The sequence below is a fragment of the Rhinichthys klamathensis genome, unplaced genomic scaffold (assembly GCF_029890125.1).
Source record: "Rhinichthys klamathensis goyatoka isolate OS25496 unplaced genomic scaffold, OSU_Roscu_1.1 h1tg000191l_1, whole genome shotgun sequence".
Lineage (NCBI taxonomy): Eukaryota > Metazoa > Chordata > Actinopteri > Cypriniformes > Leuciscidae > Rhinichthys > Rhinichthys klamathensis.
Window position 1 is genome coordinate 1,648,500 of NW_026606717.1, and position 13,769 is coordinate 1,662,268.

The following is a 13,769-nucleotide window of genomic DNA, read 5'->3' on the forward strand; positions in this document are numbered from 1 at the left end:
TTGGGATTGCCTCTACATCACTGGTTTCCTGTCAGTCCCCTCTGGACATCCTCTTTCCCCCCTGTCTCATCCATGTCTCTTTTCTTCTGATCTTAGACAATTGTTGCATAAGCCTATGAAAACTTGTCTTTCAGGCTACAACCTTAAAGCTGGAAAAGAGAAATAGCCCTGACTTCTGTTTTAGTCTTCTCCAGACAGCGCTTCCTGTGTCTTTCCTGTGTGCCTGTCTCAGTCCTGCGTGATCCAGTTGTGCGTCTGCTTGATATCCTCCTTCCTCAGTATAGGGAGCTGAATTGCATAAAGCAATGGAGGATTTTTCTATATGTAAAGCTTTGAAATTGATGTGGTCATTGTTATGAAAGCCAGTGAGTTTCTGGTTTTGCCTAAAATGTATACATGGCGCTCTTGAATATTTCTACTGTCAAATATATACATTCATTTAAGTGTGTTTACGTCCACTTTAAGTAAATTTTTAGTTGGAGCAAAGCAACAATTTGTCATTTTGAGTGTCATTGTAGTATTATGTATATGCTATTAAAACAAATATTTGGAATTAGCTTTTTATATTTTCATTTTAGTCATTTTTCTTTTCTTTTTTTTATTTCTATATAGCTTTAACATTTTTTTTAGTTTGTTTCCTACACAAGTTGTGCTAATGTCCCATCTCTCAAATTACCCCATGATGTCTTTTCATATAATGATATGCTATATTATCTCAAAACAATATTTCATGGGTTCATTTGGAAAAAATATTCTTGAGACAGAGAAACGAAATCTGATCCTCAGGACGGTTCACTCAGTTGATCTGTTGCGCCCTCTACTGGCCGCAGAAGTGAATATCGCAGCTCCACATATGTCACGGCTAGGTGTGAAGTCACATGTCCATTACTGCAATACAGGGGGGTCCAAGAGTACAGTGGAAGATTTACACCTAAGGTTTGTACTGCTTTATCTACTGAGGTCCATCTACCAGACACACGTGGGACTGCAGTAGGGTTTGTGTGTGTGTGTGTGCATATTTTGTGTTTTCTTTAACAGCTCTAATATTGAAATTTACACTTGCCAGTATAGACCACATTTCTTTCGAAGAAAATGAAGACCTTGTTGCATTTAGATAACTGTTCAAAAGTCTTTGCCCTGAAGAATACCTCACATGTTGTGTTTTTGAGGGGCCCTGTGGTTCACATCCAAAGGAGACTTCCCATTGATCCATGAACACAGCTCCTGTTGTGTTCACACTGTCGGCCTTTTGATGAGCACAGGCAGGGGAGTAAAGTCCAGGACCAAGGGCAGATTATTAACCTGTGTAATCTGGTCCCCTTCTGTCTCTCGCACTCCCATAAAACCAGCGCTCTGCGGCCAGCCAGCTCTCAGGTCTCACGTGGCCTCTGGGAGACAGCAGCACAGAGCCCCGCACATCCTCCAAGGGCCAATGAATCAGTCAGAACCTGCAGAGGAGTTTAAGGTAAAATATCCTTCAAGTATGGTGCCATTGTTGGGGATTAAAACACTGATTTGGGTCACACTGCAGATGTTTATGTCAAGGAATGTAAGAACAGGAAGGATTGTTTTGGTTGAATGTCACATTGGAATGCTAAAGATTTGTGAAGACATCACAGTAGAATTTAGTAATAAAGAAAACGGCTGAGAATTGTCTATTTTATATTGAGGATTTTTTAAATTATTATTATTATTATTATTATTATTGAGTGCTAACAAATTCAAATCTGAATCCTGGTCATGCAAATCAAGTACATTTAAAAGAAGGCCTTGCTTATATGGATGCGCACAAATGTTCAGATATGAGATGCAAAGAATTGTGCCAGATTATTATTTAAAAAATTATTGACTCTAATGCAAGATACTCTAAAAAAAAAAAAAAAAAAAAAAATGTTTTCTCAGGATATGAAGAGTAGGTAATATTTTCCTTTATGGTGAAAGTTTTTTGCTTTTTGCCAATTTGAGTCAGTGAATGAGTAAAGAGCTCTTTTTTTATTATAAGTCTGAATAAATAGTACTTTTATGTAGTAGTTTTATGCTTGTGTTAGTTAAATGCGTGATGGAACATGTTACACTGAGAGGTGTAAATGTAGGCGATAGATTGAACAGTCCGTTCTGGTCCACTGATTTGATTGGATAAGTCACATTCTTAGAGATATTATGTTTCTTTGCACTGTTTCCATCACTTTTGTAATTATTTTCTCAAACCAACTTTTAAGCTAACTATAAAACAGTTTTGCAAAAAATATTAGAGGTATTCTATAATCTATATGAAGATGATGCAAAAGCCTCTAAGAGCCACCTCTGTCAAAAATGAGATAATAATATTGAGTGAATGCTCTCCGCACATAGTATACGCTCATCAAATACTTTCACTTCAAACTCACTAAAAAACATTTTTATCAGGCTCCTATGTATAGGTTTCTACCTAAGTACCGACATTTCTGAATGGGTACAATGTGTGCAATATTAGTTTGGAATAGCACCTGCATTGTTGTTCATAGTGACATAGCCTTATATGGTCTGGTTGCTTAATGATGAGTCGTGATTTTTTGTTCTTTTTCACCATGTTGTCTCTGGTTTAACACTTAATTGAGCACTTAACTTGTCATGCGTATCAATGAAATGTCTACCCTGCAAAAAACTGGGATGTGCCAAACTAGAACATGCCACGTGTTACAGTCTAACTTATCAGTTTGAAAGCAGAAATAAAAATGGAATTATATTTGAAATATTGAAGTTTGTTTTAATTGTGGTGAATTCTATTAATTATTTGGTTAATGGAGGCCGCTCATATTCAATATCATAGACTTTACTGGGGTCTGTTTGCTGTGTTTTGCAGTTAGATACATTATCTGTAGTTAAATATTAAATATTAAGTGATTTATGAATGTTAAATGAGAGAATAACTTGCCAACTTTTGAACTTGGCTTCTTTGAAAATGCTAACAATGTCACTTTTTCTTTATTATGTCATTTAAAATTGTTTAAATTCACTATTATTTTACTAACTATTATTTTTAGATATAGATATATACACACTGTATATCTGATACCAATATGCCAATGTGTTACTTATATACCACTTATTCGTATTTTGAGTTAGCTTTTATTTGTATATTATCAGTTATCATCACTGTCTGTAAAAACATAAACATAAATAACATAAACACAATGAGCAATATATTTTTTACAGCATTTATTACCCTCTGTTAATGTTAGTTAATAAAAATGTTCATGTTAATTCACAGTGCAATAACTAATGTTAACAGATACAGCCTTTGATCTTACAAATGTATTAACAGATATTCAATCAACATCAACAAAATGTATAAATATTGTTCACTGTCAGTTCATGTTAACTAATGTAGTTATTCTAATGCTAACAAACAAAACCTTGTTGTAAAGTGTGACCTTTATTCTCGTTTAAGGAAACTATTTTTAATAATTTTAGTTTTAGTTAACAATAACAGCACTGATACCAATACATATTTTATCAAGTTTTGGCTTTAATTGTCTTACAAATATAATTAAAATTGCTGTATACAGGCATGTGAAAATGGCTTTTATTAAAGTAAATTGATTTTAATATATATATATATTTATATTAAAGCTTGCAAAACATGTATTAACAGATTGTTAAATGCACTTCATCAAAAGAAAAGCTTTGCACACAAATAGTACTATTGTCATGCATGAATCATATGTTTGTTCTCCATCAGCTCCCACCTTCAGATGGAGTTGTTCCAGCAGAGGGTACAGAGCTACAGGAGATGCCTGCTGACCTGGCCAAGGCGTCTGATGGGAGTCCGAATCAGGCGGCAGGATTTGATATGATCTACAGAATCGAGGACGTCCCGCCTTGGTATCTGTGCATACTGCTGGGACTGCAGGTACACTTTTAACATTCTCATACTCTCTTCAAATCTTCCAATAATCCCATCTAAACCCTCCTGCATCATTATACGTCCTGCCTCTGGATCTCCAGCACTACCTGACATGCTTCAGTGGAACTATTGCTGTACCATTCTTACTGGCTGAAGCCATGTGTGTGGGGAAGGACCAGTACACTGTCAGCCAGTTAGTGGGCACCATCTTCACCTGTGTGGGGATCACTACGCTCATACAAACTACATTTGGTGTCAGGTGAGTTATTTAACGTGTGCTTCAGTACAGAAATATGTGATTAGTTGTCACTGTATTCATGTTTTTCTGTGCCATGATCAGGTTGCCTTTGTTCCAGGCGAGTGCTTTTGCCTTTCTCATCCCTGCCCAGGCAATTCTGAGGCTGGATAGATGGAAATGTCCTCCTGAAGGTACAGTGTTACACACTGTGTGCATTTTTACAGTCACTATCAGTGGGGGAAGCTTTCAGGCATATTACATTTTGCACAAACCAAATATTAAAGGGATAGTAAAAATTCTGTCATCATTTACTCACCCTCATGTTGTTATAAGCCTGAATGAGTTTCTTTTTTTCTGTTGAACACAAAAGAAGATATTTTGAAGAATGTTGGTAATCAAACAGTTGACGGGAGAATATGGAAAAATACTATGGAAGTAGATGGCTCCCGTCAACTGTCTGGATACCAACATTCTTCAAAATATCTTATTTTGTGTGTTCAACAGAAGAGAAAAATTCATACTGGTTTGAACAACATGAGGGTGAGTAAATGATGACAACATTTTCATTTTTGGGTGAACTATCCCTCTAATTTTCTATTTTGTTGATATTTTGTCTGATACTTTGTCTATGGTTACCTCCTCAGGTCAACATATATATACTTTGCAAGCATCTTTTTGGGTGTAGGTTAAAACGCAGACTAAATATAAAAAATATCTCCCATAAATAGGTATGAACCAGGAAGATTAATTCGCCGCTGGTTTCATCAAGATTTTCCAATAGGGTTTTATAATGGGGTTTTAGATTCATGTGTAAAATAAAGCCTGACGATACTTTGACATCTTGTTCTATAACGAAAACTGCACACACCCAATCCGAATTTTGAATTTTTTTGTTTTTTAAAGCGTAAATGTTTTTAATAAGTAACTAGATAAGACAGTTTGGGGTGTGATTGTGTGCAGTTTACGTTGTAGAACAAGACGTCGAAGTATCTATGCTATGTTTACATATGCTGCGTCCCAATTCGCATACTTATACTACGCCCTAAAAGTATGTACTCTTTTTGTGAAGAAAAAGTACATACTTTTGAGTGTGTAGCAAAAGAGTAGGCAAGCTTTGGGACATACTACTTCGTCATCTTTAACAGACAGATCTGTCGCGTGCATCCTGTCACCGTAAACTGCCCTGTCAATCATCTCGTCACAGTTAAAATCCTCCATTCAATCTAATATAACTTCTTACCATTTCGGAGAGAATTGTTGTCGCACGTTCATCTGCCAGTCATGGGTCTTTCATGTGGAGACTCTCCTCATGTGTTTGGAATTTGAATATAATCATGCATTTAAAAGTTAATGGCTAAACGTATCTTTGCAAAAGTTCACAATGCTGCTGCAGATGCAATATAATGTGGACAACATTGAATAAATACATTTTCGTCAGGTTAGATACTGATAATTAATCACTCAAACCCCTTTATCTAAACCTCTCGGACTCGCGCGTCCTCCATGTCTGTAGTTTTTGAACACTTTTCATTCGTGTTTGTAGTTCTAACCGAATCCTCGTCCAACGCGCGATGGGTTGTGGGCAATATCAGCGGTTAGAGTGTGCAACGATCTGCACTTCAGATTCTGACCGGATATAGTAGACCATCCGGGTCTCTTTGGGACACTCATTTCAACATACTACGATTTGGGACGTACTAATTCTATTTTCGAATACTATTTAGGACGGATAGTATGCGAATTGGGACGCAGCAATAGGCTTTATTTTACTCATAAATTAAAAAAAAAAAAAACACATTATATACAGTATATCCCATAGTTTCACAAATTTCCCATTGGAAAATCTCCAGGAAACTAGCGGCGAATTAGCCTTCCGGGTTTTGACGTCATACCTACGCCATTATAGATGAACTATGGTTACTGAAACATTGGTTGTGTTCAATTCAGAGGCTGCATCCTCCGAGGACTCGAAGGTGGGACTGAGCGTTGTTAAATGACTTTTTTGAAAGTTATATTAAACTGTCTGAAAACAAAACGGGGTTTACAAACTTTTAAATATGTTCACTATGGTCCTATACTATTTCTGTATATAATAAAGAGTATAAACTATATATAATCGCATCTTAGTAAGATATAAGTCGACATGTGAACCGCTTTAAAGTTGTTGTTTTAATCTTTACATTTGTATCATTACATATTTGAGTATGTTGAAACCTAATAGCGTTTAAAAGTGCAATTCGGCAATTTCTCTCAAAACAATCCTGTCGTCAGTGGCGCACAATGAACTTTTGGGTAGACAAGGCCACGCAGGATTCATCTGTTGTATCCTTCATTTCACGGGATACGAAGGATGCATTTGAAGGCCCCATTTGAAGGAGCCTTCGAATTGGGACAGCCTCTGCACAGCCACAGTGTTGGTCGTGTTTATTTGGGGTGATAAACTCCCTAAACCACCAAAACAGCAAGACCAAGCACAACAAATTGGAGCTGGAGTGGTTTTGAGATGTTTTTAAAAAGTAGTGTAACTATTTTTTATTAAAATACCATCTTAAAAACCCAGTGTGTAAGATGCACTGCCTGGCTAAAGTCGTCTGCCTGATGCATGTGCATATGCATATACATTACCTTTCAATAATAAGAAATATTACTTGAGCTGCAAATCAGCATATTAGAATGATTTCTGAAGGATCACGTGACATTGAAGACTGGAGTAATGATGCTGAAAATTCAGCTTTGCATCACAGAAATTAATACAATATATTCAAATAGATATTTCATAGATTATTTAATAATAATACTGTTTTTGGTCAATTAATGCAGCCTTGGTGATCATAAGGGACTTCTTTCAAAAACATTAAGAAATCTTACCAACCCCAACGACCAACAATTGAAAGTGTTTGCACGTCTCGTGAAATGTTTTTAAAAGTTGAACTGCTTTTAACTTGGTGTCTTAAAAAGATTGTACTCTCTTTGAAAAGGCAACAAGAATCAAGTTTACATACAAAAACAGCAAAGTTGTGCAATGTGTGTAAATCAGTCCTTCTTCTAGAAAGCATTGTCTATTGAGAATATGTTTACATTCCACATTGTGCAGGTCAAGCTGTGTGGAAGTTAATGCTTAACCATGGTTTTGGGTTTCACAGAGGAGATTTACGGAAATTGGTCTATTCCCCTCAACACGTCTCATATTTGGCACCCACGAATGCAAGAGGTGCGTGACTAATGTCTAAAGATTGAACCAGTTATCACTGCCTTTGTAACGTGCTGCGTCCTGACCTGTGTGTTTGTGTCAATTCTCTGTAGATTCAGGGCGCTATTATTGTGTCCAGCTTGATTGAGGTGGTCATAGGGTTCGCTGGAATCCCTGGGATCCTGCTTAACTCAATCGGGCCCCTGACTGTCACCCCCACAGTGTCCCTTATCGGCCTGTCTGTCTTCCAGACGGCAGGAGACCGCGCTGGCAGCCACTGGGGCCTGTCTCTGCTGTGAGTTCTTGAGCTCTTTAAATGCATTTCAAGCATTTCATTTATCTCTACACTAGCTGTTTTTTGATTGAAGCCTGGGCGGCAGTGGCTCAGTGGTTCACGTAGGTTGTCTACAGGAAGGTTGGTGGTTCCATCCCCGGTTCCACCTGACCAAGTGTCGAGGTGTCCATGAGCAAGACACCTAACCCCAGCTGCTCCCGACGAGCTGGATGGCGCCTTGCATGGCTGACACCGCCGTCGGTGTATGAATGAGTGAGTGAATGGGTGAATGTGAGGCAATATGTAAAGCGCTTTGGTGGCCATGGGTCTGTTGAAAGGGCTATATAAATGCAGTCCATTTACCATTTAACATTTGAATACATCTGTGTGTTTTGTCGTTCCAGGTGCATCTTCCTTATTGTTTTGTTCGCTCAGTATTTGAGGAACTGGGCTTGTCCTTTACCCAGCTATTCCAGACAAAAAGGCTGTCACATCACACACGTGCAAATATTCAAGATGTTTCCCGTACGAACCCCCAGCTACATCAACTACATCATCATCATGCATTTTGCCTTTTGATAATATTATAAACACAGCAATAAATACACAGTATTTATTATCACAATTAATTAAAGTTCCTGATTAGCCTTAGAACAAAGTTCACATTACCCCATGTGGCGCATGTTATCAACACGTTTACAGATTGAAATGCTCACTTCTGAACATTTTGTCCTTAGTAACTGATTATCCTGATTTCAGTAGATCATCATGGCGATCATGTTGGTGTGGCTGGTTTGCTATATTCTCACCCTGACGGATGTGCTGCCGAATGACCCGAATCGGTACGGCTACAAGGCTCGCACTGACTCCCGGGGCGATATTATGACCCGGGCGCCGTGGTTTCGTTTCCCCTATCCATGTAAGGACTTTGCTTGCTTCCTGTAACATCCATGATTTATAGTGGCTTGTTTATCAGAAAATGTCACTATGACTTTTACCTAATCTAAGACTTTCATTTGTTTTCTCCACAGTAAAACGATTAGAAGGGAATTATATTGGTGGAGCAATGGCCAAACTCTTTCCAAATCAGATCATTTTCTTGATTTTGTGTGTGTCACAGGTCAGTGGGGTTTGCCGAGAGTGACGTTAGCAGGAGTGCTAGGCATGTTTAGTGCCACTCTAGCTGGTATTGTTGAGTCTATCGGGGATTATTACGCCTGCGCTCGCCTCTCTGGAGCTCCACCTCCTCCTGTGCACGCTATCAATAGGTAAGAACAACAAGCAGTAGAAAACTTTTTTAAGGGGGGCATATCATGAGGATTCAGATTTTCCTTTTTTAAATACTTCAAATGACTGTGAAAACATGCTGTAAATTTCAGGACTGCTTGTTAACCCTGAAAAGCCTGATATATAAAATAATAGCTTTTATAATAGTAGTATATTTTTTTTTAATGGAACAGTTTAGTGAACCATGTGTTCTTTGTTGAGTATCATATTTTATATATCAGGCTTTTATGGCTCATATACAGGGATAGTTCACCCAAAAATCACAAAAACAAAACAACAAAAAACAACAGTTGATGGACCCCATTGACTAACATAGTATGGGAAAAAATGGGGTCCTATCAACTGTTTGGTTACCGACATTCTTCAAAATATCTTCTTTTGTGTTCAGCTGAAGATAGAAATTCATACAGGTTTGGAAAAACTTGAGGGTGAGTAAATGACACTCGAGGAAAAAGAAATCACCTCAATTTTATTCAAAGCCCTAAACTGAGGAAAAATACACAAATTAGTGCAGTTGCTGATATTTATATGGCCAAGTTGAAGTTCTGTTCTTTGAATTCTTTAGTTAAACAGACTACTTACATAAAATGCATATCAGTTGTCACTCTATATCTAATAATATGTCTTAGTAATATGAGACTTAAATGCTTAGTTTTATGATGAGATTGAGACGTACAAATAAACGTTCCTCAAAAAATACCTCCATAAAAAATAAAAACAAAACAAAAACATCATTGTGGAAATCAAGGGCAAAAATGTAATTATATATTAAAAAAAACAAAAAAAAACAGGATATGACCCCTTCAATATTTGTTGGATTTAGTTTCATGGTTTATGTATAAGGAATACATGGTTTATGTACTGTATTTCTTTTCTAGGGGGATCTTTACAGAAGGAGTGTGCTGTATCATTGCGGGGCTGCTGGGCACAGGAAATGGATCAACCTCTTCAAGTCCTAATATAGGGGTGCTTGGCATTACAAAGGTGAGATAGTGCGAGACAGAATTGGGTAAATGCAGTTCTACTGTCTGTATTTGTGACAACTGATCAGAGTCCTTCAGGGAGTGAAGCTGATATCAGGTGTATTACAGATACACTATTCATTACTCTCCTGTTGCCTCCCCAGTTTCTCTGTTTTCAGTGTCATTATTCATTTTGTAAATGTATTTTGTGTTGAGCGACAAGCAGTGGTTTTTCTTGTGTCTTGATTTCTCCTACAGGTGGGAAGTAGGAGGGTGATACAGTATGGAGCAGGCATAATGTTTTTATTGGGAACTATTGGGAAGTTCACCGCCCTGTTTGCCTCCTTACCTGACCCTGTCCTTGGAGGGATGTTCTGCACCTTGTTTGGTAATTGGCATATTGGACCTATTTGCATTTGCCGATGTTTTGTCCCAGCTTTGTCCACAGAGTGTCAGTATTGAGCCGAGAAACTCCCTAGTAAGGTCCTGTCCCAAATGGCACACTTCATGTGTACTTGCGATTTTGAGGACTTGTGGTGGACAATGGCTGTCCGTTAAATTCACAAGACCGTAGGTAGGGTGTACTATTTGTCATTTTAGGTTTCAGAAGGGTACTCTCAAATACCCCTTTGCAGCCGATATGCGCCCTCGATGCACACTTTTGCCGAGCCGGATCTGCAGCGAGCTTCTACCCGACAGTCAAAGCAGCATTACGTCACAAAAGTGTGGATGCAGAGAAAGATTGTGAGGGCTTAGGACTCTATTTGGGACAGGGCCTAACGGTGCACATTTCCACCCTTTAACAATCTATCAATCTATCTATCAACATTTTTTAGGGGACCAGACATCGTTTAATTACACACACTACCATTGAATATTGACGTTTTTTTTAAAAGAAATTAATGCTTTTATTCAGCAAGGATGCATTAAATTGATCAAAAGTGACAGTAAAGACATTTATAATGTTACAAAAGATATCTATTTCAAATGAATGCTGTTCTTTTGACCTTTCTATTATTCAAAGAATACTGAAAACATGTATTAGGGATTTCACAAAAATATTAAGCAACACTAAGTGATAGTAAGAAATGTTTCTTGTGCACCAAATCAGCATATCAAAAAGATTTTTCAATGAGTTTTTGCTTCCCAGGAATAAATTAGTTTTACAAGAGAATTACAGTTTTAAAAATAGAAAATTGTGGTTGTGGTAAAAATTGTTTTCAATATTGTTTTTTTTTTTTTTTTCAATAAATAAATGCAGCATTGCTGAGCATAAGAGACTTCTTTCAAAAACTGTTTTACAAATCTTTCCAACCCCACACTTTGGAACGGTAGTGGCCTATATATGTATTTTGTGTAGTTTTAAAATTGTTTTCTGTTTTGGTTTGTACACAGGTATGATTACAGCCGTTGGACTGTCAAACCTTCAGAGTGTGGATCTGAACTCCTCCAGAAATCTTTTTGTTCTGGGTTTCTCCATGTTTTTTGGCCTCATGTTGCCTAATTACCTGGACACTCATCCTGGCAGCATTAAAACAGGTTCATATGTCTGATGCTGTTTTCTGATATATTTTCTTTTGCAGCAAGAAAGCTGTGGATGTTGTCACCTATTACTGTGAATACACATTCTTTTGATTGATTTTAACAGGTGTGGAAGAGCTGGACCAAATCATCACAGTGCTCCTGACAACAGAGATGTTTGTAGGGGGATTCCTAGCATTTGTACTTGATAACACAATCCCAGGTATGCATCCGACAGAGTGACTCAGAATATACAAATTCATTACATAAATAGACAACAAAGGCAGTGTAAATTTACAAACAGGCAGTCACGCAAGCTGTTCTACATTCAACATGTTTACATTGTGTGTGCAGGCACCAGAAAAGAGCGAGGACTGGTAGAATGGGCGGCTGAGAGTTCTTCGGGAGCAGGAACAGTAACAACGGACACGTATAACTTTCCAATTGGGATGGGGCTGGTCCGGAAGCTGGGCTGCATGCGTTACCTGCCAATCTGTCCCACTTTCCAGGGCTTTAAGCCATCACGCCACAAATATGAGGAGGAGGACATAAAAATAAACAAAGGTGTGACTGATGCTCCAGTTGAAATGGTCTGCACCAAAATTTAGCCCGATTTTTTTTTGTTCCTTTTAACAACTGAGCACCAGTTTTGCTGTCGCACAAAATTTGTATTTGTTTAGTTTTGCATCACAAACAAATAAGAAAAATGTTCTATTAAAAAATGGGTGCATATAATAAGTAAAACTTGGACAAAGGGTCTTTGTTCATCTAACATCCAACCAAATGTGAAATTTGAGTTAATTATAAAGAATATTATCTTTTACTGAAATGACTTCAAAAGAAAATGAAGGTCAGTTTTTTTTATTACATCTTGATTGTGTACAAAATACGCAAGTGATTAACACTAAACAAAATATGCTCAGAAATGTTTAGCTTCAGAAAGTGGTGAAATTATGTCTAAAATACACATAAAGCATTATGTATATACATGTTATTGTAACTAATAATGTTTATAAATACTAAGAGTGTATTATGAATTCTATAAGAGCCATAAGACAAATTATCATGTGGATATTCGGTTTTGACAAAGATGTCCTTAAGTTATTTTGTATTAAAATATACCTTAAAATATATCTTTCTGTCTGTCTAAAATATTTTTGTCTTTCTCATGTCAATTTTGATTTATTTGTAACACTTTATTGGGTTCAATAAGGGTAATAATATTAATTATATATAGTCAATAATACAGCCTAAATCTCAGATAACGGCTCTGTGATTTGAAGCAAAGGGCTCTTATAAAGGTGTCAGTAGCAGAATGGACTATATTTCTTAGGGAAATTCAGTTTAAAAGCAGTTCACATCAAAATTGTATAGTCATTTGAGACACTAATATGCTGTTTATATACATTTACAAAAAGTGTCAGAAAGTGCTTAAAGGGATAGTTCACCAAAAAAATTAAATACTGTCATCATTTACACACACTTCTTTCTAGACAAATTATGACAAAATGACACAATTTTAATTTTTTTGGTGAACTATCCCTTTAAGTAAGCCATAGTTTACATGAAACCGAGCCATGGTTTTGCTCAAACTACAATTTAGTAAATATAAAAATAGTGACCTTTGTCATACTTGCTAAACAAGCTCAGGACACTTAGGTCCCTTGGTGAGTCTCAATTGCCAATACCAGAGGTGACCTGAGCCCTTCTACCCTTTAAAGCCCCTGCTCTGTTTATTTAGCCTGAATGTGTGAATGCATATGCATCTTACAACATTTCAACAGATATAATCAGTCTCACCCAGCTCAGTTGCCAAGTCCAGAGGTAGCCTTTACGAAGTAAGGAGTGTTGAGTGCAATGTTAACAGAATATGCTTTCAGCTTAGATGCCTTGAGACCTGGGCAGCAGATGGTCAACATGTTTCACTCAATCAGTTGCTTATAAACAGCTCTTATCCAGCATTAAATAAGCACTGGGCAATGTGATCCTTAGGCATGACTTATCTTTTACAGTCTATAAGTCCCATCAGGTTTCATGGTCCTGGTGGTGGGAACACCTGAGGATGTGACTGTATATAAGGCAGGCACTGTTGGGTGTACATGGGTGGGATATGAAGAGAGGCAAAGGGTATAGCACAAGGTGTGGGCAAAACAGCACTGGGAAGGGTCTGCTGTTGCAGTAGGACCTCAACATACTGGCAAGTTTCTGGATCAAACAGCATCTTGCGCTGTGGCATCTGAGGCATGTCTACATAGAAATAGCGTCCAGTTTCTGGGTCCAGCAACAGTTGGCGAGGGTTTTGTCCAGCTGCTATACTTCCTCCTACTTCTGGATACAGCACACCTGCACCCCCAAGCCTAGCCTCTCCACTCATGGGAGCAACAAAGATTGTGTTGTGTTGGCTTTCTGGA

At 37.6% G+C, this 13,769-nt stretch overlaps 1 protein-coding gene across 1 annotated transcript; it reads left to right on the top strand.

Annotated features, from left to right (window-relative positions):
- Positions 1-1,182: 1,182 nt before the first annotated feature.
- Positions 1,183-12,491, top strand: slc23a1 (solute carrier family 23 member 1). Its single transcript, XM_056262035.1, has 14 exons — positions 1,183-1,465; positions 3,722-3,892; positions 3,988-4,145; positions 4,227-4,315; positions 7,268-7,335; positions 7,428-7,609; positions 7,993-8,113; positions 8,351-8,507; positions 8,709-8,856; positions 9,754-9,859; positions 10,096-10,225; positions 11,233-11,376; positions 11,486-11,581; positions 11,713-12,491. Exons 1-14 carry the CDS (start codon positions 1,253-1,255, stop codon positions 11,964-11,966), a joined length of 2,037 nt encoding a protein of 678 aa, XP_056118010.1. The 5' UTR covers positions 1,183-1,252; the 3' UTR covers positions 11,967-12,491.
- Positions 12,492-13,769: the final 1,278 nt, after the last annotated feature.

Excerpts from the sequence above, each read along its gene's own strand:
- slc23a1 (XM_056262035.1), top strand. The coding sequence starts at position 1,253 with ATGAGCACAGGCAGGGGAGTAAAGTCCAGGACCAAGGGCAGATTATTA. Across the intron at positions 7,336-7,427 it reads GGCACCCACGAATGCAAGAG|ATTCAGGGCGCTATTATTGT; the intron begins GTGCGTGACTAA and ends AATTCTCTGTAG. Across the intron at positions 11,377-11,485 it reads TCCTGGCAGCATTAAAACAG|GTGTGGAAGAGCTGGACCAA; the intron begins GTTCATATGTCT and ends TGATTTTAACAG.